This window comes from Suricata suricatta, chromosome 17 (genome assembly GCF_006229205.1).
Source record: "Suricata suricatta isolate VVHF042 chromosome 17, meerkat_22Aug2017_6uvM2_HiC, whole genome shotgun sequence".
In the NCBI taxonomy this organism is placed as follows: Eukaryota; Metazoa; Chordata; class Mammalia; order Carnivora; family Herpestidae; genus Suricata; species Suricata suricatta.
The window spans coordinates 55,036,147-55,061,323 of record NC_043716.1 but is presented as its reverse complement, the minus strand read 5'-3'; the positions used below and the strand labels follow the sequence as shown (position 1 = coordinate 55,061,323).

The 25,177-nt window shown below is 56.7% G+C and overlaps 1 protein-coding gene and 1 long non-coding RNA gene across 8 annotated transcripts in view; one reads left to right on the top strand and one right to left on the bottom strand.

Annotated features, from left to right (window-relative positions):
* Positions 1–2,996: 2,996 nt before the first annotated feature.
* TNRC6C (trinucleotide repeat containing adaptor 6C) overlaps positions 2,997–25,177 on the bottom strand; it is an 80,256-nt gene continuing 58,075 nt past the window's right edge. For 4 of the 7 annotated variants that reach the window (XM_029927993.1, XM_029927996.1, XM_029927994.1 and 1 more), the window contains 12 exons: positions 24,139–24,285; positions 22,389–22,508; positions 19,751–19,834; positions 19,307–19,535; positions 16,044–16,211; positions 14,945–15,136; positions 14,375–14,518; positions 12,184–12,300; positions 10,064–10,258; positions 9,749–9,819; positions 9,165–9,304; positions 2,997–5,150 (listed from right to left, as the gene is read on the bottom strand). In XM_029927993.1, the coding sequence (XP_029783853.1) occupies positions 4,790–5,150; positions 9,165–9,304; positions 9,749–9,819; positions 10,064–10,258; positions 12,184–12,300; positions 14,375–14,518; positions 14,945–15,136; positions 16,044–16,211; positions 19,307–19,535; positions 19,751–19,834; positions 22,389–22,508; positions 24,139–24,285 (1,968 nt within the window). In that variant the 3' untranslated portion in view covers positions 2,997–4,789. The remainder of the gene's footprint in view (positions 5,151–9,164; positions 9,305–9,748; positions 9,820–10,063; positions 10,259–12,183; positions 12,301–14,374; positions 14,519–14,944; positions 15,137–16,043; positions 16,212–19,306; positions 19,536–19,750; positions 19,835–22,388; positions 22,509–24,138; positions 24,286–25,177) is intronic. The other 3 variants (XM_029927995.1, XM_029927998.1, XR_003904526.1) reach the window with 2 other exon arrangements.
* Positions 16,467–20,054, top strand: LOC115282148. The gene is made up of 4 exons (XR_003904529.1): positions 16,467–17,694; positions 17,825–18,017; positions 18,870–19,313; positions 19,515–20,054. It is a non-coding gene; the product is annotated as an uncharacterized LOC115282148 (long non-coding RNA).

The following is a 25,177-nucleotide window of genomic DNA, read 5'->3' as shown; positions in this document are numbered from 1 at the left end:
AGCCAGGGCTGGGGCATCAGACAGGCCTGGATTCCCGCCCTTCTGAGCGCAAAGCCTCGGGCCTCCGCGGGGACCTGGCGCGGCCGGCTCGCTCCCGTCAGGGGCTGCTGGCTGGCGCGGAGGACGCAGCTCCCACACCGCGCCTAGCACCATGCACGGGGATTTCGCTTGAACAAAAAAAGGTGATCTATAATTTCGCCAAATGAGGCCAACTGAGCGCTCAGAAATTGCTCTTCCCCGGGTGCCTGAGTGGCTCGGTCAGTTGAGTGTCTGACGCAGCTCAGGTCATGATCTTGCAGTTCGTGAGTTGGAGCCCCGTGTCGGGCTCTGTGCTGACAGCTCGGAGCCTGGTGCCTGCTTCAGATTCTGTGCCCCACTCTCTCCGCCCCTCTCCCGCTTGTGTTCATCTCTCAAAACAAAATGTTCGGGGGCGAGGAGGGGGGAAGAAAGAAACTGCCCTTCCAGTGCTCGGGAGGTTGATGGTGACTTTGGCCTGATGACAAGAGTCCTCCAGGTCACTGCTGCCCGGCTCTGGCTGCTCAACAGAACCAACGGGGGAGGTTCCGTAACTCCGGTGCCCGGGGCCTGCCCCCAGGGATTCTGCTTGCTTGGAGGTCTCCTGGCACTGGGGCTCAAAATTTCCAGAGAGTTCTAATGCAGCCGAGTTGAGGACCACTGTTCTGTGTTGTGTAGCATCTGATGCGGGTCCCTCAAGCCTGCCGAGGCAGTTTGGAGCCCGCTCGTAGGGGGCGTTTGGAGACGTGCTTCCGTTTCTCCCAACGGGTGCCGGCTGGGCCTGCTGATCACTCGGGTTCCCGGCCAGACCGCGCCTGCACCGAGATGCGGTGGACAGAGCTGGTGGATTAATTACGCCTCCACCTCGCTCCCCATGTGGGCTTCCCTCGCTCCGCCCTGAGTGTGCCGCACTGGGGAGGAATCTTCTGGAAAGGCCGCCCTCCATCTTCGCTCTGGTCACCGAGCACATGTATGCTGGAGCCTCAGCATGTCTGCTCTCCTCCCGGTCACTAGAATCAGCACTCCCCCGACGCCTCTTCTTCGGGCCCCCGGCTGTCCAAATAGCCCTTCTCTGTGCATCCTGCTGGGCCACCTAGCACCCTGTCTTTCGTGCTTGCCATCCCCCCGAGGTGTCGCCGGGACCACGTTTGAAAAAGCGCAGCTCCGCACCTACTGTCTTCTTGATTCCAGACGCCGAGCCTCCTTTTCACGAGTGCCAGGACCCCCGCCCCTTGCTCCAGGTCTCTGAGCAGTCACTCCAGATCTGGGCTTACATTGGGTCCCCTGCCTGTCCCCTGCTTTCCGCAGCCCGTCAAAATCCCATCAGCCTCCCACCTCCAGCATGAAGCCTGGTGCACCCCTTGGATGTTTTCGGGGTGCTGACCTTGTACCCCTGGGGAGCAGGTGCTGCCAGTTTGCTCTGTTGCAGAAACCCCGGACACACCGCACCTGCTCATTGGGAGTGCTGGGTGCGCTTCGCCGGGCCTCTGGCTTCCACTCCTCCCGACTGTGAGCCTTTGGCGCCTTCCTGACAGGCGAGGCGGAGCCAGGAGCCCTCTGGCCTGTCGTAGGCGCCTCTTCCTGACGTGGAAGGGGAGTGGAGACAGACCCTCATCCTGCCAGTCTGTGAGCAAGCGGTCACAGTGACTGCTGGCTTGTCTCCCAAAGACCAGCTTTATGATCTTGATAGCTAGAAGCTAAATTAACTAAATTAAGGTCACGGTGTTTGGAGCAGACCCGGGAAAGTAACCGAAGCATTTGCCTTTTGGTTGCCGCCGGAGATCCTGTGCCGAGAGCCACCGCGTCCTGGCAGTGCTCAGACGCCTCCTCTGCTCCCGCAGTGCTCTGTCAATGTACCTTTCTCGGCTTCTTCAAGGTTGTTTTACAAGAATAAATGAAAAATGGTCAGGGAAACACAATAGGCCTCCACTACTCTCTTCTGTTCAAGTATTTCTGACGCCAGAACCTGGTCACAGGTGCCAGGGGGCTGCAGGCCGGGGCCGCGTCTCGGGAGCCTCTCGTCGGTCAGGAGTGCGGTTTCAGGGTGAACTGCAAAGGCACGGTACAAATGAGAACGTTACCGTCACTGCTACCGTCACTGCCGGTGTTCGGAGCTCCACATCCTCACCCGCGTCAGCCCCAAGGCCACGAGAGAGAGAGGCCGCAGGGCCGCGCTCTCCCCCAGTACATACAAAGTGAAAATCGATGGTACCTGTCTTTGAAAAAAAAAAACAAAAACACATTTATTTGAACAGCCAAGAAAAAAATTGCAATTTATTAAGAGTCAACAAAGCGTTGTACTTTTGAAAGCAACTTTCGGTGCGTGTTCAACGATCACATTCTAGGAGGAAAAAACATTAAAAGCCACAAACTTGTTTTTTAATCTCAGAGTTACAGACATCTTTAATTCAAAAGAAAAGGTCAAAAAAAAAAAAACCCAACGAAAAGCAAAAACAAAGAGTCTTTACTTCCATCCCCAATTTTAAAATCTCCGCTTTTCTACAACTCGATGCGAGGCGGCAGCACGGCCCGCTGTCGGGGCGCGCATGCGCGCGCACACATATATTTGGCGTACACACGCTCGTGCGTGTACATCAAATATATAGGACGCAGGTAATGGCAATGAGATGCGATTACTCTGAGGAAGGTTTGTTTAGCTAAATACACGACTAAACTTGAGAAAACGAGTCTGGAACCCAGGTTGTGCATAGTTCATGATCCTCTGTAAAACCAGCTCTTGTTGGTCTGCGATTCGGCAGGACCTTTTTTTTTTTTCAATTTTTCAATTTTTCGTTTTTTGTTCTTTTTTTTTTGTTTTGTTTTGATAAAACCCTTAAAAAGCTAATTAAAAAAAATGTAATGCACAAGTTTCCTGATCAAGCAGGCAGGGAGCACAATGTTCATATATTTTTTTAAAACATACTTGAGGGTATGTTACTCCATTGTCTTTCTTTCTTGCAAAACAATCAAAACATTGATCATTTTTAAAACATAAAGCAATTTTTAATATATAAAGCACTCTTCAAACATCTATTTCTTTTGAGTCCGTTATTTGGTAAATATGTAACTGCTACACATTAGAGATTAGGTATTTTTCTTCTTTGTGGTTTTTTTTCCTTTTTCTTTTTTTTCTTTATTTTTTATTTTTTTGTTTGTTTTTTAATAACATCTTCAGTGCTAGGAGTCGGGTTACAAAATACATGAAATGGCGTGGAGCCGCCCCGCGGGAACCCTGGCTTTCCCGCGCGCGCATCCACATGTGCAAGACAGTGACCACGACGTCTCGTCCCCTGGACGGAGGGGACACTCGACAGTCCACAACGATGGCCGGAGGGAAGCGACGACACTTCAATCCCAGAGCTCTGAAGTAGCGGATCTGCATTCGGAAAATAGGTTTCTTTACCACGAAGTCTCTTTTTTTTTCTTTTTTCTTTTTTTTTAAATTCCTTTTTAAAATTTTTTATTATTTTTTTTTTATCTTAAAGTCTGAAGGAGAAAAAAGGGTCTGTAAACAGGTGGGAGCCCTGAGCACGGGCCCCTCCGAAAGCGGTCACCACCCACGTCCAAGTGCTTGGCCCCGCCCCCTGCGGGCCGGCGGCTCTCACCGGCATCTATGGCCACGGTCCAGCACCAGCTGTTTTCTCTTTCGCTGTATATTCCAAATGGAAACACGGTGCAATACTGTGGTAATAACTCTCTTGCATTAGTCCGCAATAAAAAGCTGCTAAAGGTAGGTATACATATTATTTCTCCAGAGATATACACTGTAATTTTTAAACGCAGTAACAGAGTCCTTGAGTAAACATTTACACGTGAATTGTCACCGGCCCTGTCCTATGAATTCTCTTTAACATGTAGGATTAGCAAAAGGCAGGGCAGGGACACTCAGTGCAAAGTTAGAAGCTAATAATCGTAACAAACGTCTGACCAATGCGCCAAAAAAAAGCATATACTGAATAAAAGGGAAAACCCACAGTGAGGCCCTCACACGTTACACACGAACACGGAGAGGTGCGCACGCGCACACAGGCTGTGACCTCGGAAGGGTCTCCCGGAGCCTGTCTCTGCGCACTGGCGGCAGCCTGGGAGCGCGGGGTCGACGTGGCCGGCTCACGTCTCCTCCTTGGCCTGCTGGATTCAAGTATTTGCATGTTCGATATGTCTTTTTTTTTTTTTTTAACTTTTAAAAAATATTTTTTGGGATAAAAAAAATGACATGACAAAGTAATGGAACAAGGGTAATGTGCATGGGCGGACCCGTGGGAGCGGAGGGCAGGGCGCAGGCGGCCGCGGGGGCCCGCGCTCTGCGCCCAGCGATGGACACCAGCCCCCCGGCTACCGGGCGCCTCTGGTAATGTGCATAATCGTCACAGGCTCGTTTTACATAGGCTTTCTCGTCCCCCTCCCCCCCCAGAATAACCCTTTCCAGCCCGCGATCTGAAAAGTGCCTTCATGACAGAACCAGTCCAAGCAGCTTGTACACGTAAAAAATCAAAACGACGACACACCACATGAACATAAGACGACACAAAATAAAAAGCTATGAGGAACATCCTGTCATTAGCATGTGACACTGACCAAGCGCGACCCGCACTGCCCCGTGGACAGTTCGCAAGGACCGCGGCGGACGTGCGTGCCCAGCACTGGACGGAGGTACTCGAGGGCTGCCGGGCTGCTCCGGGCCAAGCCGGTCCTCGGCGCCGCCCGGACTGGAAAGGGTCAGCCTTCTCTTCGCAGCGCTGCTGACGGTGGCGCCCACGGGGTCCTCACGGTCCTAGATGGACTCCCCACTGAGGAGGTCGCCAGGAAGCAGGGTGTTCAGCGGGGTGGGGCTTCCGATCACCCTGCCGTCATCGCTGCTGGGGGGGCCCCAGAGGCTGCTCGAGTACTGGGGGACCCCGCCCCACAGCAGGTCACTGCTCCCTTTGCCGGCCAGACACGGAGCGCTCCAGTGGCCAGTGTCGCCCCGCACCAGGCCGTGGGAGCCGCCCGAGGCGCCCAGCCGCGTCTGGCCGGCCCCGGTGCCCGACTGCCAGCCGGACGTGGGTGGCACCGCCTGGCCTTGGGCTAGGAAACGATTCACCTCTTCTTCGCCGGCAAACTCGGCCAGGATGGTAGTGTTCCCCAGGACGCACCTGAAAGGGCAGGACAGCAACGAAGTTAGAGCTGGCTTTTTTGAAAGATACAAAATTTGATGGAGTTTTGGCCAGATGAAGAAAAAATCCAGAAAAGAGTCAAATAATTAAGATCAGAAATGAAAGAGGAGACGTGGCGACTGAAACCACAGAAACACACGGGCTCCGGAGGGATCCTAGGAACTGTTCTGTGCCCACAAACTGGGGACAACCTAGGAGAGGCGGACACACCCTGAGAAACAGAGAACCTACCGAGACGGCCTCATGAAGAAACAAAAAATCTGAACAGACCAATAATGAGTAAGGGGACAGCATCCGTGACCAAGAACTTCCCAGGACGGAAAGGCCCAGGAGGACCACACGGTCTCACTGGCTGATTCTTCCTAGAATTCCACACCAGTCCTTCTCAAAGTCCTCCAAAAACACCGAGGAGAAGGGAACATTCCCAACCTCATCTTTTATGAGGCTCGTGTATCCTGATACCAAAACCAGATGGGACACAAGAAACAGAACGGTCTTCCTGAATGACACAGATGTAAGAATCCTCAAGACAATACTAGGAAACTGAACGCCAACAGGACATTAAAGGGCTGGTACATCGTAATTCAGTAGGATTTGTCCCCGAGACGCAGAGAGGGCCCAACACTGCAGATCAACCTGTGTGACACGGCACGCCGACGGAGTGAAAGGTCAAAATCCGATGGTCTCAGCGGATGCAGAAATGGCATCTGACAAAACGCAACGACCTCTCGTGACAAAGACCGTCCACAAGAGGGGACAGAAGGAGCATGTGTCCCGTAGTAAAGGCCATCCACAGACGACAAACACAAGCTAACACTGAGTCAGGAGAGGCTGGAAGCACTTCCTCTCGATCGGGAACAAAACGAGGGTGGCTACCCTCGCCGCTTCTGTCCCCACGGGGCCGCGGCCTCCGGCAGGGCTGTCAGGCAAGACCGGGAAACAGAAGGCGTCCGAATCGGAATGGAAGGAATAAAACTGTCATTCTTTGCAGATGACGTGATCTTATGCAGAGAAAACCCTAAAGACACAACCGAAAACCGATGGGTAGTAATCAATGAATTCAGTAAAGTTGTCGGATATAAAACCAACATATATAACAGGGGCATCTGAATACACTAACAACGAAATACTTGCAAGAGACAAAAAGAAAAAAAATCTGATTCACAGCAGCATCAAAAACAATAAAACACTTAGGAATAGACTGAGCCAGCAAGTGCACAAGTTTTGTGCAGTGAAAACTAAAATAATGTAAGGAAAGAAACAGAAGAAAATACAAATGTCCTGTGTTCACGAATCAGAAGAATCCATACTATTCAAAGTCCTGACAATTCAACACTATCAAGGTAGCGCCCACGAAAACTTGAGCGGCATTCGTCACGGGAATTTGTGCGGAGCCACAAACGACTCCAAGTAGCCAAAGCAATTCTGAGAAAGAACAAAGCAGGAGGCATCACACGTACTGATTCCAAACCAGACTACAAAGCTCTTGAAACAGGGTTCAAATCAGTAGGTACTGGCCACAAAACAAGGACAGACACACAGACCAGTGGGACAGAATGGAGAGCCAGAAATAGACCCCCACGTAGACAACTGATTAGTATCTGACGAGGGCGTCAGAGCGCTCAGTGGGCACAGGTGCTCTTGAACACACGTGCCGGATAAATACGTGCAGAACAATGAAAAGTGGCCGCCTACCTCACGCCACTCACAAAAATTAACTTGAAATGGGTTAGTGACTGAAACATAAGGTCTGGGACTGTAAAACTCCTGGGGAAAAACATAGGGAAAAGGCTCCTTGACAACAGTCGTGGCAATGATTTTTTTTAGATTTCAGAGAGAGAGAGAGAGAGAGAGAGAGAGCATGAGCGAAAGCAAGAGTGCAAACTGGGGAGAGGGGCAGAGAGAGGGAGAGAGAGAATCCGAAGCAGGCTCTGTGCTGTCAGTGCAGAGCCGGACACAGGGCTCGATCCCACAAACTGTTAAGATTATGACCTGAGCCGAAATCAAGAGTTGGTGCTCAACCAACCGAGCCGCCCAGACGCTCCCATGGCAATGACTTTTTGATATGACACTAAAAGCACACGGGGCACCTGGCTGACTCAGCGGAGGGTGTAGCTCCTGATCTCAACGTGGTGAGTTTGAGCCCCATGTCCAGGTACAGAGATTACTTAACTAAGTAAAACTTTAAAAAAAAAAAAAAAAAAAAAAAGCACACGCAATAAAGAAAAAAATTAACAGCAGGACTGCATCAAACTGAAAATCTTCTGCACAGCAAAGGGACTGTCAATAGAACGAAAAGACAACTTAGGGAATGGAGAAAGTATTCACAAAAATACTCACACCACTCATCATCAGGGAAATGCAAATCAAAACGCAGCGGGGCGTGCCCTTGCACCAGTCCGAGTGGCTGTCATCACAGGGACAAGAGAGGACCCCCACCGGTAAGGACGGTGAGAGCGGGCGTCAGCTGGCCCAGCACCCTCACTTCCGGGTACACGCCTAAAGGAAATGACTACTGCGGTTTATCCGACACACCCAAGATACGGGAAGAGCCTGAGCGCCTGTCAATGGCGGGAGGATGAAGAGGACCCCCCCCCCCCCCCGTATTCTTCAGCCGCGAGAAGGATGATCCTCCGGCCATTTGCGACACTGCCCACGAGTGCTGAGGGCTCATGCTAGGCGAGGAAGGCCGAGAACGACAGATCCTGTGTGAGCTCACTTCCACGTGGGACTGGAAAGGTCCGCCCTCGTGGATGCAGAGAGCAGAACGGTAGTTGCCAAGGGCTGGGGAACGGGGAGCCGCTGGTCCAAGGGCACACGCTTCAGTCCGAAGACGGGGGAGTTCTGAGGCTCTATCACGCGGCGCGGCCACTACACTCAGCAACGCTCGGTACTTCAAAGCTGCTGACGGGGCGGACCTTAGGTGTGCTCACGGCAAACAGGGAACGGCAGGTGCGTGCCGAGGAGGCGTGAGCTAGCGCCGCGTGACCCCGCTGCGGGCCCGGTGCACTCAGCCAACACGGGCACATCTTCGACACACAGCGCCACATGTCCACCGCAGCTCAAGACACCCGCCCAAACCCTCAACCACAGGAACGGAGGACCGCAGTCACAGGAGCAGAACAACCCCGCCCCCCCGCCGGCTCCTTGTGCTGCTTTAATGGAAAAAGCGCAGCGGAAGGCATCACAGGTCACCCGGGGAGGGGCCACAGCTTGTTTTGCTCCTACTTCCGACCCCAGAATACCAACTGTTCTCCTCATTTGAGATTTTCAGCAGCTGTATCTTGTGGTTAACTACATGCTTCAGAAGGTGCGTGAAGGCGCCCCTAAACCGGGGCATCACCTAGAATCTGTCAATTTACATTCTGGGCTAAAAATGCAAATGACTAATTTCTAGGCCCTACAGCTGATGTCACTGAGTAGGTCCGTGTCATGTAATTGGGGGGAGGGGACAGTCCCAAGGCTGTGCTACCCGTCTGGGGCTACCTGGTGGAGAGAGCGTCTTCGGTCCCTGCACCGACATGCTCTCTCTTGGGGGGGCAGGGGCTTTCCTAGTGGGGGGCATGGCCGCAGGAGCCCCCAGTGGAAGGGGCAGACGTGCCACAGGACACCCACACGGCATGGCCCCCCACGTTTGTACGTCGAAGCTCTGACCCCTAGCACCTCGGCTGTGTCTGTATTTGGAGACGGGACTTTAAAGCGGTGATGGAAATGGGGGCTGATCCCCTACGACTGGGTCCTTCTAAGAAGGGGCCGTCGGGACACGCAGGCTCAGCCTGAGAGGCGACTATGTGAGGACATGGGGACGAGGCAGCCGTCTGCAGGCTGAGGAGAGGCGCCTTGGCGGGAACGGAGTCTGCAGGCACCTTGGGGTCACCGTGCCACCTCCAGAACCAGGGGGTTGGCATCCATGCCCGCGGTGCTGCCACAGCACTGCCAGACACCCCCATGCCCCCCAAACCCTGCCGGGGCCCGGCCGTCGGAGACGCGTACATGTGCAGGGACTTCTGGGCCTTGGCGGCCTCCTCCTTGGAGCTGTAGCGGACCACGGCGTTGCCTTGAGTCAGGTTCAGGTGGAATGTGACGAGGGGCCCGTGCTGCAAACACAGCGTCCGCAGGGTAGAGCCGTCGATCTGATTGAGGAAGCAAAGGGGGCGGTCAGGAGCTCCCTGGAGCTTCTCCCTCGACATTCATTCCTCAAAGGAAACGTAGCGACCCTGGGTGCCAAACACTGGGACGAGTCTGGCCTACAGGACGTTAGGACTTCAACCTTTATGCCTTGTAATTTACTGTGTAATTTCCAACCCTGGATGTTTCAGTTTTATTTCGTAAGTTAAGTAAATCAGGAGAAAGACAAGACCCTGCCCATTTTGGTTCTGGCCTCCCGGCCCGCCCCCAGCCAGGAGAGCCTCGTGGCCCCTGACCCCAGGAAAGGTGAGCGCAGGACAAATCACTCTCGAAGGGTATAATCAAAGGCAAGCAACTCTTTTAAAGATAGTCTTTGAGCCTAACAAAGAACTGATTCAGCAGGAACACGAGGGCCCCCGGCTCGGGGACCCCCCCGGCGGCGCCCGTACCTGGGGCGTGAGGTTGCGGAGAACGAGCCAGCTGCTTGTCCTTCCTGAGGTGTCGGTGCTCCACGCGGAACCTGCACGACGGGGAAGAGAGGTCAGCACGGCGCCCGGGCCCCCGGCGGATGCCACGGCGCGCTCTGAGCCTTTCTCAACCTTTCGAAACCCACGTTATCCTTTTTGGTCTGATGAACCCAAGGCCACAATCCCTGCAAACCCCCTGGGGCAGGTGTGACAAGGGACGGACGTTCTAGAAGCTCCTGTCTCCGCCTCCGCAGCCCCCCCACGGCCCCGTCTGCACGTTCAGAGAGGGGTTCGTACCTGAGGAGTAGGCGCTGCTCCAGCCGAGGGGGCTGGTTCCCCAGGTGGAGGAAGGCTTGGGATTGGTTAACCCTGGAGGCGGCCTCGTGGGTGCAGTAGTGTTTCTGGGCACCTTCCACAGTTCGTGAGACAGAGAGGCTTGCGTGTGGGAGGCAGGGCCAGAGGACCACGTCGATTTAATGTCTGACAGTTTACCTGGAAAGGCAGAGCCACGGAGCACAGACGCTCCTGAGGCGGCGGGAAGGTCCCCGCAGCGTGGGGGGCCCCCAGGGGGCTGTCTGGCGCTGGCAGGACGCACCGCACAAAACGGAACAGCGAGTACAGCACCCCCACCCGAGAACCAGGACGCGCCGGCGCTCGAATCTCTGCCCGGAAGCACAGTCGGCCCGCGGCCAGGAGAGACCCCGCCAGGACTCACACTTACTTGGCAAAATGTGCCACAACCAAATTTGCTGCCCGGGAAAGGGCGTTCTTGGAGTTCAACGTGAAGGCTGACTTAACAACACTCTCTCCTGGGACAAGCTCATAAGGGAACAAATGAATGGAGGCCAAACGCCTAGCTGGCCGCAGACCCTTCAGGCCGCGCCCCGGCCGCCCGCGGCTCCCAGACTGGGACACCGGCCCCGGCCGCCCGCGGCTCCCAGACTGGGACACCGGCCCCCGGCCTTCGGCATCTTAGGACCTCAGCCGGGGTAGTGTTTTAGGCTCTTTGGGAGCAAAAACCAAACTGGCAACGACTCGGGCCCCAGCTTCTCCCGCACCCAGGGCTCAGCTGGGGTGTCAGCGCGGCAAGGACAAACAGTGCCGGCGGCCGGGTCGTCACATTGCCGTGGTCCCTGGGCAGCATGGCCGTGACCGGGGCCGACACGGACTCTGCGTGGAGCTCCCCTCCGCCCCTGGCTACTGGGGTTGACTGTGATTTCAAATCAGCGCTAATCTTAGCAAAGGTGTCCTTGATCAGTAAAGCAAAAATGCTATAAAAACTGCCTAATACACAGAAAATGATCTGATTCTGCCCCTTCTCTTCAGCTAAATGATTATGGAAGTTAAAAAATTTTTTTTCTAATGTTTTATTTATTTTTGATACAAAGAGACAGAGCACGAGAGGGGGAGGGGCAGAGAGGGAGACACAGAATGCGAAGCAGGCTCCACGCTCTGAGCTGTCGGCACAAAGCCCGATGCGGGACTCAAACCCATGAATGTAAGATCACGACCTGAGGAAGTCGGAGGCCTAACCGACAGAGCCCCCCAGGCGCCCCGAGTACGTTAGTTTTAAAGGCCCACATACCTCCCCTTTGTAAACATGAGAACGAACAAACGTTAGAAGGAAGAACGTGACCCAGGAGCTCTTTGTAGTAAGAGGGTAAACCGTGTGCTGATCACTGCGCTGTGTGCCGGGAACTAAGGTGACACGTCTGCGGGCCGCACTGGGATTAGATTAAAATAAAAAACCTGACTAGGAGTGAGGGAAGACAAAGATGCTACATTGTATCAAAGCTGCTTTCTTCCTCAGGTACTAGTGCTGGAAACAACTCCTACCGCTTCCTTTGCTGGTTTAGACACGTCTGGATGACAAGGCTTGAAGGAACATCGGAATATACTTGAAGACGTCTGTACACAATAAATCCTCCCTACGTTAAATTTCCTGTCCACTTACAAACTCGATACACATTCTGTTAGTGCGTGTACCCACATCTCTTTACGGCCTGGCCTTACAGTTTTCAGATACAAATTCCTCCGAAGTGTTTAGGATAATCGGTTCTCCTGTCAGCCTGGGAGGAATTTGTCACTTCGAAGACTTACAGAAGTGTAGGGTGATAGAGAAATAATCCAGGCGCCACGCTCATCCGAGTGGCGGGAAGCAGCCGCACCTCACGGCCCCCACGCTCGTCTCCCTGGCCCGTGACGGGCAAGGTGACGGCAGAGTCTGAGCAGGTGTGGCCTGCAGCTGCGGGGGGTGGGGGTGCAGGTGCCTTTGGAGGACAGGCGAGCTGCACGCTACAGCCACCTGCCCTTCCCGACCGCCTCGTCAAGGCCGCACACAGCCGGGGGCGCAGGTGCCCAGGCCCGCTGGCTCTGGGGGGCGCGCGCAGGCGGTGCAGGCCCGGAGGGGCGCGTACCTGCAATGCTGGGCGCGGGCGCGAGGCTGCTGAAGGAGCGACCGTAGCCGGAGGCACTGAGCGGCCAGGCACTCGAGGAAGGCAGCGCGGCACTCTGAGATGACGGTGGGGAGGACCCTGCGGAAGCAGACGCGGCGCTGAGAGGGGGGGCGGCCGCTGGCCCGCGGGGGGTGGGCTGTGGGTGTGTGTCCCCTCAGGGGACTCGGGTGGGAGGCAGACAGTACGAGTGAAACCCGTCAGGACCGCGCGCAGGGTGGCCCCCGAGGCTCGCCCCCCACGTGGGGTCCCCCGGGCACGCGGAGAGGCCGGGGCGCTCCCCCAGGTGCGCAGGCTGTCGAGAACAACGCCCTGCATGTAACAGGGTCGCGCTGACCCCCCAAGGAGCCGACTGACAGTAGGGGGCATGGCCTCTGGCCGCTCACGCCTCACACAAGACCCCCAAACTTCAGAAACAACACGGGCCACGCTCTTTGCTCTCCTTAAAGACCAGCACCTCACTCCGACTCCAAACACTGTGGGTGTGTCTGCTGGCGCCACGTGGGGAGCTGGAGGACAGGGTCCCCTCGGTGACATCACCCGCTCGACCACCAGGGAAGGGACACGAGCCAAGTCTGCTTGTTGCGTTTCCTTCCTCAGACAGAACCTCACCGGATCCGGAAGGCCCGCGGGCGCGCCTGGGGCTGGGGCTGAGCCGGCTGGGCGGGCAGCCTTGGCCTTCGCAGTCCCGCGCTGCGGCGGGGGCGTTACCGCGTCAGCAGTTTACGCAGAGAGAAGTTCTGTGTGTCCGCTTCTCCCAAACAGCACACCGCAGGGGCTCAGGACAGGAGGGGCACGGGCCCTCCGGGACAGCGAGGAGGAGCCTGGCGGGAGCTGCCCAAGACTCGTCACGTCCAGGGACTGCACCCCCCACTCCACAGGGACCCCCCCATCACGGGACGCTTCAAGGAGCCCAGGCGGGATGGCTGCCTGATTCTTCATCCTGGAGCTGGAGATGCTGTTTCCTCATCATCCTGATGCCACCGCCTCTGAGGCCTCTAGAAGTTTCTGTGCCTGTCTCCTCGGCCACTCTGGGCTGGGGGACGGCTGCGTAGCTCTGTCCTCAGAATTCCCCGACTTCTGCAGGGCGCCTTCGCCATGGCGCAGCTCGGCACACTCGTCCGTGTCGCCTGCGGTGCTCCCAGGGCCGCTCAGGCCGGGGGCCCCTGGAGGACCCATGGGGCCCTGGCGGGAAGCTCTGCCGCACTAAGCAACCTCGACCCTTTCTGATCTTGCAATGCCTGGGTCAGCCCTGCCTCCTCACACCTGCCCATGACCCTCAAAATACACCGGCGGCTACTCCTGCTCAGACACAGCCTGCCGTGCTAGACAGGCTCCGTTCCGTGTCCCCTGGGCCAGTCCCCTGTCCCTGACGGCAGGGCTGCTCTAAGCAGCAGTTGCATCGAAGCAGGACGAATGCACAGCACTGAACAGTGCGATCTGCACGCCTGCTGGTTTTCTATCCAAACCACAGAAACACCTAGAAGCCCACCACTTTAAGGAGCCACTGGAAAGAACTACATCTCTCCCACAGTCTCACCTGCAGTAGAAAACCCGGATTAACGATCTGGGAATGACCCGAGTGGCCTTGTGAGGAACAAGCATCCCCGGCCCAGCTGGTCTGACACATTCGGAGGCTGATGCCGTGACCAGCGGTGCCCGCACTGCTGGAACTGCGCCGTCCACCTGCCTGGGCGCCACGCCCGGAGGTGGCACCGAGGATGTGACTTCACAGCCAGCTCCCCACTTCCTGCTACTGGACCCTAACGTCTGACCCACGGTGTGCCAAAATTCAAAAATCAGCATCCCGAGTTCTGCCAGGGACACAGGGCTGGCGGGGGGTGGGGGGGGCCGGGTTTCAGTCTTTTTACCAGGCTTTGTGGAAGGAAAGGGACTGAGACGGAGGCCTAAGGGGTCAATTCACCTGCAGTGTAAATAGAGCCAAGTGGGAACTTTTCCCCCCAAAAAGCTTAACGTGAATGTCGGGATGTCATTACACAGAGCTCTCAAACCCCGTGCCAGTACACCCAGCAAGCCTGCTCGGTCCGGGTCAGCTCACCCCCACCACCAGCACTGCCTCCGGCCGGGGACAAGGGCGCAGATGCGCCGCCCAGTGTCCCTGCCTCACGGCCCGCACGTCACCGCGACCCCTCACCTCCACTCTTGAGGAGGTAGCGGTTGACGTCCTGTATGGTGGTGTTGATGGTGGGCCCGGTGGGGACGCTTCCAGGAGTGACGTCGGGGTCGTTCTCAGGGTCTATATTCTGAAGTCCTTTCCACGGGACTCCAGGATGGAATTCTGGAAAATGGCAAACAAAACGGAAATCAAAACACGTGAGTGTCACAGTATCTTCTTCGCGTTGCTTCATGAGAACTCACGGAAATTCTTATCTGCGAGTTAAAACAGGAGACGCGTCCTAGACCTTGTCTTCTCTGAGGAGCCGTCACTTCTCGGGAGCCAGCTAGAGGCAGGCGCCGCGGCCGCCACAGTCAGGCAGCGTCCGGACGGCCTGAGGTCTAGAAGCCGTCTGACCAGACGCAACCCAGCGCCCATCCTCCTTCCACTGAACTCAGGGGCTTCCGGAAAGCACTGACCACTTCCCAAAAACGGATTTCTAGTAGAAAAGCCAAAGCCGGGGCTCCTGCCTCCGGGACTGTAGGCTCAGATCCTGGCTTCTCCAGGGCGGGCTCCATCTCAGGCGCGGCACAGCCCTGCTCCGCTTACCTGGGGGCCAGTTGATGCTGGAGCCGTTGGAGATTTTATCGCCGTCAGGTTTGGCACGTGACCAGCTGTGGGGAGCAGCTCCCGGGGGGCTGGCCGGTGACTCGCTGCTCTGGATTAAATCGTACCGGGCATAGGCGTCGTCGATGGAGGACTTGGCTGGAGGCCCGATGCTCAGGCCTCCAGGGATAGCACCTGTGAGGACAGAGGGAAGCAAGGAGCCCAGTGAACCGGGGAGCCCCTGGGCGCCAGGCCCTGCCCCCTGCAGAGGTTCGGGAACCCGAAGACTCGATTTGTCCAACAGGATAAGGGACTATTTTCGTTAGTTCGTCTGTGAAAGACTGAAAAAATTTTTTAAAGGTTTTATTATTATTTTTCAACGTTTTTTGGGTAATGTTTCTTTATTCTTGATAGAGAAAGACAGCATGAGCAGAGGAGGGAAGCAGCTCCAGGCTCTGAGCTGTCAGCACAGAGCCCAACGAAGGGCTCGAACTCATGAATCGTGAGATCATGACCCGAGCTGAAGTGAGAGGCTTAACCAACTGAGCCACCCAGGTGCCCCTATTATTTTTAAAATTTACTTTACTTGGTTTTGAGAGAGTGCAAATGGGGAAGGGACAGAAAGGGGGGGACAGAAGACCTGAAGCAGGCTCTGTGCTGGCAGCAGCAACCTTGACACGGGGCTTAAACTCACGAACCCCAAGATCATGACCTGAGCTGGTATGTATGGATGGACGGTCAACCGACTGAGCCACCCAGGCGCCCCTAATGATTTTACCCTTAAGTAATCCCCACACTCAATGTGGGGCTTGAACTCACAACCCTGAGATCAAGAGCTGTAGGCTCCATCAACTCAGCCAGCCGGGCGCCCCAAGACAGAAATTCTTTAAGAATCATGAGGTTTGTCAAGTTGGAAACCTACTGCGTTTTGCTGAAAACATTTCTTCTCGGTGGACAAGTGTTCTTGTTAAAGACACAGATACAAACAAGAAACACTCAGGTACGGCCCACGTGCTCGTTGTCTGGGGCGCTTTCAACAAGGTTGGGCGGCGCGCAGGCTGCAGGCACGACCGTGGCCCGGCGGGGCCTCACACGGACCTACCGTGCTTGCTGGGGTTCTGATCGAGGGGAGGAGCAGCACCGGGCAGGCTGTCCATCGGGTTGGGGTGCGTCCACTGAGGGAGGCGGGACTGGGACTGAGACGGGTCCTTCACCGACAAACCGCCGGTCATGTCCATGCTGCTGACATTCATGTTTGGGTTCAGTCCGGCTAAAAACAAAAATGCCATTAGGAGGTGCATGCTCTTGCTCTAAATTTTACTACATTCTAAAGCTCTCCGGGAAGATCAATCCAAGTCTTAACTCGTGGCCAAATACTTTAAACTTTTAACGCCAGTACAGAGAAGAGCTTTTTGGCTTTTTAACAACACATATTGCCAGGGGTATTACTCCTGAACAAGGTGACCTGGAAACGAATATTCTCTGATTAAGTAAGACCAATGACTCTTTCTGTTCCTTTCAGAACTGAACGCGGCCGTGGTGCTCCCGCCGAGACCCAGAACGTGAGCAGATCATCAGGGCGACCTTAGGGAGGCTCCCCAGGTCCGGACGGCTCTTCTGGAGTTCTAGATGGTGCTCTAAAGGACCACCCAGAATAAGGCTGGTAGGGGAGTCAATCCCGCCTTTAGTGACCTTGCTCTACAAAAGTCTGCCCTTCCGGAGTTCATGAATCAAACCTCAAACTCCTTCAAAGGGCCTGACCTATGTGTGGGTGAGGCGGCTGCCAGGGGCCCCCAGGTGCAAGGGCATGCCAATCCTGGGTGTTTTTCCTAAGGGCTAAGAGCACGTGCGGCCGGATATGGCCACACGGTGCCAGGTCAATAAAGAGAGGTGAGGAGGACGCTACAGAGGCAGCTTGAGGGGCCCCCGCTGGGGACACCAGTCACGAGCTGGGCCGAACGCCCGGCCGGGAGAGCATCGGCAGCAGCAGCCCAGCCCAGAGCACACAGACCGATTCCTCCACGCGCCGTGCAGAAGGGCATCTCCGCTCCCGAACACTTCGGTTTTAACTTTAAATCAGTGCCCGCAAACTCACGGGCCTACCCGGGCCAGGTGGGCGGGAGGCGGGCCTGCTGGGGGTGGTGATGAACCCGCCAGCGCTCACCCCGCCTCAAATGCCTGCCCCTGGGGCCAGTGACGGCCACAGGGAAGGCTGACCCAGGGGAGCCACTTCAGGGGAAGCCAGAAGTCACTTTTATTTAAACATTTCCAATTTTAAAACGTTGGCAATTAACACACACACACTTTGTGGACAGAACACCCGAGCGCGGCAGGGGCTCCCGGGGCTGCCTCTGCACGGTCTGCGTGGACGGCCACCTTCGCTTCGCCTGCACAGATCTAGTCAGCTGAGGGGACGGGGCTGGGCTCCAGTCTGGCCTTCAAAGTGCAGGGACCGAACCCATCTCCCAGCTTGCCCCCTCCTTTGCGGACCCCCCTCAAGTCAGCGCGACCACCCGGGACGCGCCCTTCCCTCAGCACCGAAGCGCCAGCACCTCTGAGCTGGAAGCCGAGACCCTGCCCCGGCCCGGCCTCCCCGCTGGGGGGGCACGCCCCTCCTCCTCCGTGGCGCCAACTAGGAAGGGGCCTTTCTCTTACTCTGTGCCTGGCCTTCCCGTGTGGGTGACAAATGCCAGCAGTCAGCAGACACTGGATAGAAACACAACCGCTGAAGAAAAACGCCCAGAGCCAGCCAGGTAGGCAGTTTTCTAGAACATTATCCGAAGTACTCTTCATCTAATTTTGAAGATTCGTGGACTAATTCTTTCATTTGTACTAAGAAAAGATCTTTAGGAGTAAAGATTAATGCACTTTATTCCCCCCAAGTAAGATTAGGAGGCCAGATGGACGCGAGGACGCTGAGGCCTTCTGGAAGGAGAGGGCTGAGTCTGGTCCTGAAACAGCAGCTCCCGAACCAGATGAGCCTCTGTCCAGCGCACATTCCAGAAGGGCTTGCTGCACGCTGGGCACTGCCTTGAGAACTTCATGCATTGGCTCAGTCTTTAAAGGACCCCAGGAGGTAACGTTCATTTTTGAGAGAGAGCATGTGTGTGCACATATGTGCTGGGGGGGGAGGGGCAGAGAAAGAGAATTTTTTTGTTTTTTTAAGTTTACTTATTTGAGAGAGAGAATGTGGGAGAGAGAGAGAGAGAGAGAGAGAGAATCCCAAGCAGGCTCCACGGTCAGCACAGAGCCTGACACGGGGCTGGATCTCACAGACTGTGAGGCCATGACCTGAGCCGAAATCAGGGTTGGGCGCCTGCCCGACTGAGCCTCCCCGGGCGCCCTGATATCTCCACGGTGGGTGAGGCGCTGGGGCCGAGAGCGGTCAGGCAAGCCACGCAGGGAAGGGCTGAGCCGGCCCTGGTGGCGGGCCAGCTCCCCAGCCAGGTCTCAGCTCCCAGACTAGCACACCCCGCGCGGGGGGGGGGACGGGGACGACGACACGGGGGGACGGGGACGGGACGGTCACGGTGGGCGCTCGTCAGCTTAGTCTCAAGGCCGCACCGCCCTGGCCGTATGTCAGGCTGACGGTGCTTGTACGGTTAGGATCTACGGCTCCTTCCACGGGAGCGCCGTGGAAAGGGGCTCCGTCAGCCAGCAGCACACCCGCGGTCATGAGCTGGCCTTTGCCCGTCTGGGCGTGTATTTCCTGGGTCACGGACTCCCTCTGTCCCGTGGCCTCAGACCAGCAGCCGTGTGGTGAACCTGAGAGCCCTCGCCGGTCTCTGGCTTCCCACAGCACATGTGCCATCGAGTCACAGACCCCACCTCCCCCCGACACTTCATCCGGTCTTCAGTTCCGCAACCTGTGTCCCCTGGCCGGCCTGTGTGACCAGGAGGGTGGCACCTGCCTTCTGCTCCCCTGCAGGGTTCATGAGCGTGCCTTCTACAGGCTGGGGGCTCAACACGTGCATGCGGATTTGGTGGGTTATACCAACCACTGCCTACACTCCAGGACCTGGATGGACAGCCACGGCTTTCCCAGAAGCGCCTGATCAGTGGAAGCCTAACCCCCGTTGCTAGCAGCGCTGTTACACGCTCGCCCTGCCCCCAAGAGCACAGCGTCTGCTGAAGAGATGTGACCCGGGAACAGGACAAAACCGACTCAATGACAGGAGTGCGCCAGTTCCTTCCCTGGTACTGCTTTAAAGGATTTTCTCCTTAAAGGTACTCGTGGCCGTAGCAAAATTCTGCTCCGCAGAAGGCGGCCGGTGTCGCTCCCTGACCAAGTGGCCCCGGAGAGCATGGTGACTGGCCAGCCGTGGCCACGGGGCGCGGAGGCTCGCTCACACCACGGGGACTCACCGAGGGGGTAAGGAGCGAAGGTGCTGGGCGAAGACTGCGGCTCTTTGGTCTGCAGGTCAGGCAGGCCGGGGGCCTGGGGGTGCGGGGGGAAGCTGTCCAGGGCCGATTTGCCTGCAGAGGGGTGCAGGGACAGGTGCGGCGGGGGCGGCGGCTTCGCGAGCAGGGCCTGGGCCAGCTGGCGCTGGTGCTGCTGGATCTGCTGCTGCAGGTTACTGATTGTGCGCGCGACCTGGTGGCAGAGACGCCGACTTGGAAAGGTCCCCAAGGGGCCGCCCCTCGCCTGTCTGCAGACCCAGGGCATGCGGGATCCGCCGGCTGGGCCCACCTCCTCCCAGACCGAGGGGACGGCAGCCCTGCTGACAGGGGAGGCCTGGCGGGCGGAAAGTCACCGCCGGCCTAACAGCGCGCCATTCGGAAGACGGGAGCCCTCCTGCCGCCACCTACTTGCTGCTCCTGTTGCCTCATGGGTCCGGAAACATTGCGCTGAGCCTGTAGCATCTGCTGCTGGATCTGTAAACGCTGGTACGCCTGATGAGAGAGGACAGGTGAAGTCCCGTCAGAAAGTCGGCAGCAAGGGGTCTGACTTGTTAGTAGTTAAAAAAACCAGAAGGCGGAAAGCGGCCAAGGGTCTTGGTCCCCTTACCGCGCGGTGGTTTACCCTACGGGAGGCGGGAGGGGTTTTGAAAGGGGATGTGTCTCCCGAGTCCTCCCAGGGCAGAGACTTTTACAGAGCAAGTCGGCAGGGCCGTGCAGGGTAGGCAGTGAGGTCTGTCAGCAAGCGCCTTTCAGTTCATGACGAGACCAAACTTGTTTTTCTGTTTTTTTTTAATTTATTGATTTATTTTGAGAGAGAGAAAGAGAGAGAACGGGAGAGGGATAATCCTAAGCAGGCTCTGCACTGTCAGCCTGGGGCCCGACGCAGGGCTTGAACTCATGAACCCTGAGATCATGACCTGAGCTGAAACGAAGAGCCAGACGCTCAACTGACTGAGCCCCTCAGGCGCCCCAGGATCAGAATGCTTCTGCTTGAGTCATACACACCAAAAATAAAAAGAAATGAGAAGATGAAAAACTAGGGGTGCCTGGGCGGCTCAGGCTGAGCACTGACGGTGCAGGTCCTGCTCGGGAGTCTCTCCCCACCCTCCTCGGTCCCTCCCCTGCCTGTGCTCGCTCGCTCTCTCTCTCAAAAGTAAACAAACTTAAGAAAAACTTAGAAATGCCTCATTAATCTGTGAATTATAGAGAAATAAAATATTTCACTTAAGTGAATCCTCAAAGGCCTTAAAAAAATTCAGGATGCACCCAAACTGTACTTTACCAATTATTTTGGGAAAAAAAAAAAAAAGTTAAAAACGGTGTGCATGGCTTTAAAACAATGCACTAAACAATCCGGGGTCTCTTGCTCTCTCTGCCCCCGTCGGCCCCGCTCAGTCACCGGGCGGCCCCCGACGGCGCCGTGAGGGTGAAATCACTGACGCTCGCGGAGCGGGGAAGGGCGCCGGGAACCTCCCGGGCAGCTGAAGCGCGTGCAGAGCGATCAGAACCAGAGGTGGCGCACGACTCCAACGCCCAGAACAAGGCTGGGCCACCCGCTCCCGCCATGCCGACTTGGTCCCCTCGGACGGTGTCATGGACGCACGAAAGACGAAAATGCACAAGAGGGAAGATCCTGGGATTCTCTTTCTAGGGGTGTAACATTTACGTGTGAGTAAAATGCCATCATGGGAAAGGAAAAGTTTGTCCTGATGTCTTTCATACCATAAGGGGCAATAAAAATTACTGTACAAGAGACGCTAGAACACCATACGATGCTCAGACCCGTCTCACGTCAGAATACAGCGGTGTCTTCAGTGTTCCCAAGGAGCAGACAGCTATTTTCCCCTAACGTGCCAGCTCTAAATAATTTGCTTTTTAAGTGTGTGCCCGATGTTACGGTTGTTTCTGTCTCCATCTGAGTCAGGTTGGTCGTCAAAGCAAAAGTCCTGTGTGCTCGAACCACCCACCCTTTGTGCCTTCGGGCCCCGGGAAGCCTCACCCCTAGCCCGCTCACCCCCACACTGCAAGGTGCCCCCACTTGGGGGATAAAGAAACGGTCTCTGAGAGTCTGACACGGTCACGGCCCCCCTTCCTCCCGGACACGTGATGTGGCCCGGGCACTGCTCCCTCCATCCCGGGCTGCGCCCTGCTGGGAAGCCGACACGCAAACTGGTCAGATGGGGGCCTCCCAGGCAGTAAAGGGTGAGGACTGAGAGGGCCCAGGGCTCTCCTGCAAGGAAAGGTGTGGCATCAGTGCTTTTGTCTATCGGAGGCCTTTTCGCCTTCCTTCACGATTCCCAGTCCTTCCAGGGCATGAAGCTGCTGGACAAGACTTTAGAATAAAGCAGGTGCTCACTGAGCAGGGCACTGGGTGCTGTCTGTAAGCCAATCTGATAATACAGTATGTTAAAAAAAAAACAGGTGTCAACGCACTAAAGAAGGAACACACCGGGCTCCCGAGTGTCCATCAGTGCAGTGCGCACGAACACGTGACATGATGATGCCGTGGCATTTCACAGTAAAAGTAGTAGGACTGTGGAGAATTAAAATCTTAAGACATGCTGAACATGAATCTTCCAGAACTATGAGGCTCCATCATCCTTTCTCAACAGGGGTTTCGAGAGAGGATTAAATCCTAATCCGTAAGGCATTAGGTAACTTCTCGTTTATGCTTCTAGAATAGTATTCCTTCGTCCCCGAAGAATTTAGAAAATCGTCATTTTTTGTGTTCTGTGGTCTAGATGGGAAACTCTGGATGACAAAAGCTAGTTGAGACCCCAGGGAGAGGGCGTGCCTGACAGGAAGATCTGGAAGACTCTGTGAAGAAGGGAGCAGAGAATTTACAAAGCTGAGGAGAAACAGCCGAAAGTGAAAACCTCCCTCATTTTTTTTTAGTAGTCTCCGAGAGTCTCAGTGAGCGTCCCGGACATGAAGAGCGCGCTGCATCAACCACGGGGGCCAGCCAGGGTGTGGCGGGCAGGGCTGCGTGACCCGCAGGGGCGCGCCCCTCCTCAGTCCCGGGAGCCGGGCGCCTCTGCCCACTCACCAGCTGCAGCTGATAGAGCTGGTTCAACATCGTCATATGCTGAGGATTGATCGGCGAGGTCAATAGTGCAGGGTTGAGACCAATGTTTTTTGCTGCAAACTGCAAAAGCTGTGCTTGAACCTGCCGGACACAAAGGAGGGCGTCAGCTCCTGGGAGGTGGTCCCTCGGGATGCAGAACTGGTTAGTTAAGGCCACCTGTCTCAAGGACGCACTCCGAACGTCACCAGCAAACTCCTGGACGTTTCGCCCGTGTAGCCGCCGTGGTGCTGCGGGAGAGCAGCAGGCAGGCAGGCGGGCAAGGGGCAGGCCCTCCTCCTCCCAGGGCTGCGGTCACAGTGACACTGCTCAGGGTCCCCCCCCCCCCCCCAGCCAACAGATCTCCTGTTCTGTCACCGTGCCACCCCACAGGAGGGTCTCATCCCCGATGGGCACAGGAAGTGGTCCACCCCTGATCTGCCAGCCCGAGCCTGGACCATCCATCTGCCTTCCCATTCTGGGGGGCCCCTCCGTGCAGGGCCCGACCGGACCTCTCCGTGTCTGCCCCTGTGCGGCGTGGGTGTGGTCGTGGTGCCGCTGCGAGAGAACCCCAGGTGGAATGAGGGGAGGCACCTCTTGCGGGAGCAGGAGTCTGACGCGTATTAGACAGCGTGCTTTTTCTCTGCACGGTACATTTGTCAAGCTCTATGAGTAGATTTACCGAAGCAGCCAAGGCATTTACAGGGAGCACGTTACGTAACAGCACAGGTAACGCGAGGGCACAGGGGTGGCACGTGCTTTGCCGAGCGTGGGCAGCCTGCGGCCTGCCAGCCGGGCCCCGGCAGCGGGACGTGCGCGGAGGCGCTGTGGGGCTCCCTGCTGTCGCTGCCCCCGGCTGCCGCCTGCTGCACGGCCGCCCGAGGGAAGCAGACGCTGCTCTGGTCTACGCTTCTGCCCTCTGGGGCCTCTGTCGGAGGAGGTCGCCCTGTGTCCCGATGAGTGAATTCACTCCTTCGCCTGCATCCAGCCATCTCGGCTCAGCGCACGGACCCGGCCGGGCTCAACTACTTGTGGGGAGAAGTCACTTCCAGCCAATTCCGTAACTCATTACCAGCAGCTAGTAATGAATTTTTTACAGGGGACAAGGACTGAAACACTGTAATGAAAAACTCGGTCCAAAGAGTAAGGTCATGGACCATTCTAAAAGTAAACAATATTGGAATGAAAAAATCCATATGCTTTCGAGTCCCACAAAACAGTAAGAACCTTTTCCTGACTTCGGTTTGACCTTTTATTCTCTTTCATTCTTAAAGAATCTCTGTGGGCAAAACTGGTCTAATACTAAGTAACGGACTTGGCTAAGAAGCCTGTAACATATATGGTCTGACACACGACCCCACTGAGTCGGCCCCTAAATTGGACTCAGTCCCTGACCGCTCCCACGTGGCCCCTTCTGCCCCGAGCAACGCGCCGGCCCGCCCCCTCCTCCACCAGTTGGCACCAGACGTCGGGATCCTGTGAGTCACTGTCAAGAGCAGGACCCGCGTGGCAGCCGGCAAGGGTGCGAGGTGCCTTTCCAGCTGGCGTGCCGGGAGGACCCCCGCTCCGGCCTCTGGCCGAGGCCTCAACAGTGAAAGCGCCTCCAGTGGCCGCGCCGGTGACCCTGGCAGCCTGTCCCCCACCCCCCCCACTTGGCGGCGGTGAGCTCGCCCTCGCTCTGCAGCAGGGACGTGGCTGCGACCCAGGCGCATGGAAGGCCAGCGGCGGGCCCCACCTGAGGGGATAGAAACGGAGGCACTTGAGCGCGGAGGCTGGGCTGGGAGGAGCTCAGAGGCTGCACGGGCGGCTGCGGCGGCTGCTGCATGGTCCTGGCTTGTGCTGCTCCGCTGCTGCCGAACAGACCCAGATTGCCACTCGGTATCTGCGGGGACACGGGGTGGGGGGTGACCGCGTGGTTACGGGGCCGGCGCCACAGGAGCTCCACAGGAGGCCCTGTCTTCCTGAGCACGAAGGCCAAAGCATATCTACCACTCTCCCCACCCCCCCAGCCCCGCCAACTTCTACACCAAAGTGGATTCACGGAAAATGACCGGCCCCGGAGGCCTGTGTGTCCAGATCACAGAGGCCTCAGGACGGCGCCAGTCGGAAAGTGTCCCCGAGACAGGACTATCACGTCCAGAGAAGCTCTGATAACACGGTGCGGCGAACGACAGCGACGCGGAGCCACTGGGTCACCATGCTTTCCCCACGGGACTCCGCAGGGCGGGGACCACTGACCCGAAGACAGCGACATTTTCAAATAGGAAACAGGAGCATAATTTGAACAGAAGCCAAAGCTGATGCTGAATAAAAGCTGAATAAAACTAGGCGGGTTCCCGTGTGTGAGCGCTACTCAGTGCCTTTTTGGGGTGCTTCTCGCTCTTCTGGGGGCAGTCAGAGGACAGGCACGGAGCAGAGAGCCCGCCGGGGGCTCACTCCAGCTGCCCCGCCTGCAGAGTCCTTACGTGTCAGGTGGCAGGACACCCAGAAGCAGGTGATGCACTGAACTATCACCAGCGTTAGCGACGTCAGGCCGTGAGGGCCACAGACAGGGACGCTGGTGACAAGGGGCACCGCTGACGGCAGTTCACTGGGGAAGGCAGACATGGCCCTGCACGGCCGCCTCCCGCAGCCGAGCCTCTACCGAGGGGGGGCCTCAAAAGTGGGGCGAGTCAGCCTCCTGCATGAGGAAATCCAGGAAAAGGAAGTCCCACGGCCAGGAAAGCGCGTCACGTCTTCCGGAGGCACGGGGAGAGACAAGGGCCACGGAGCAG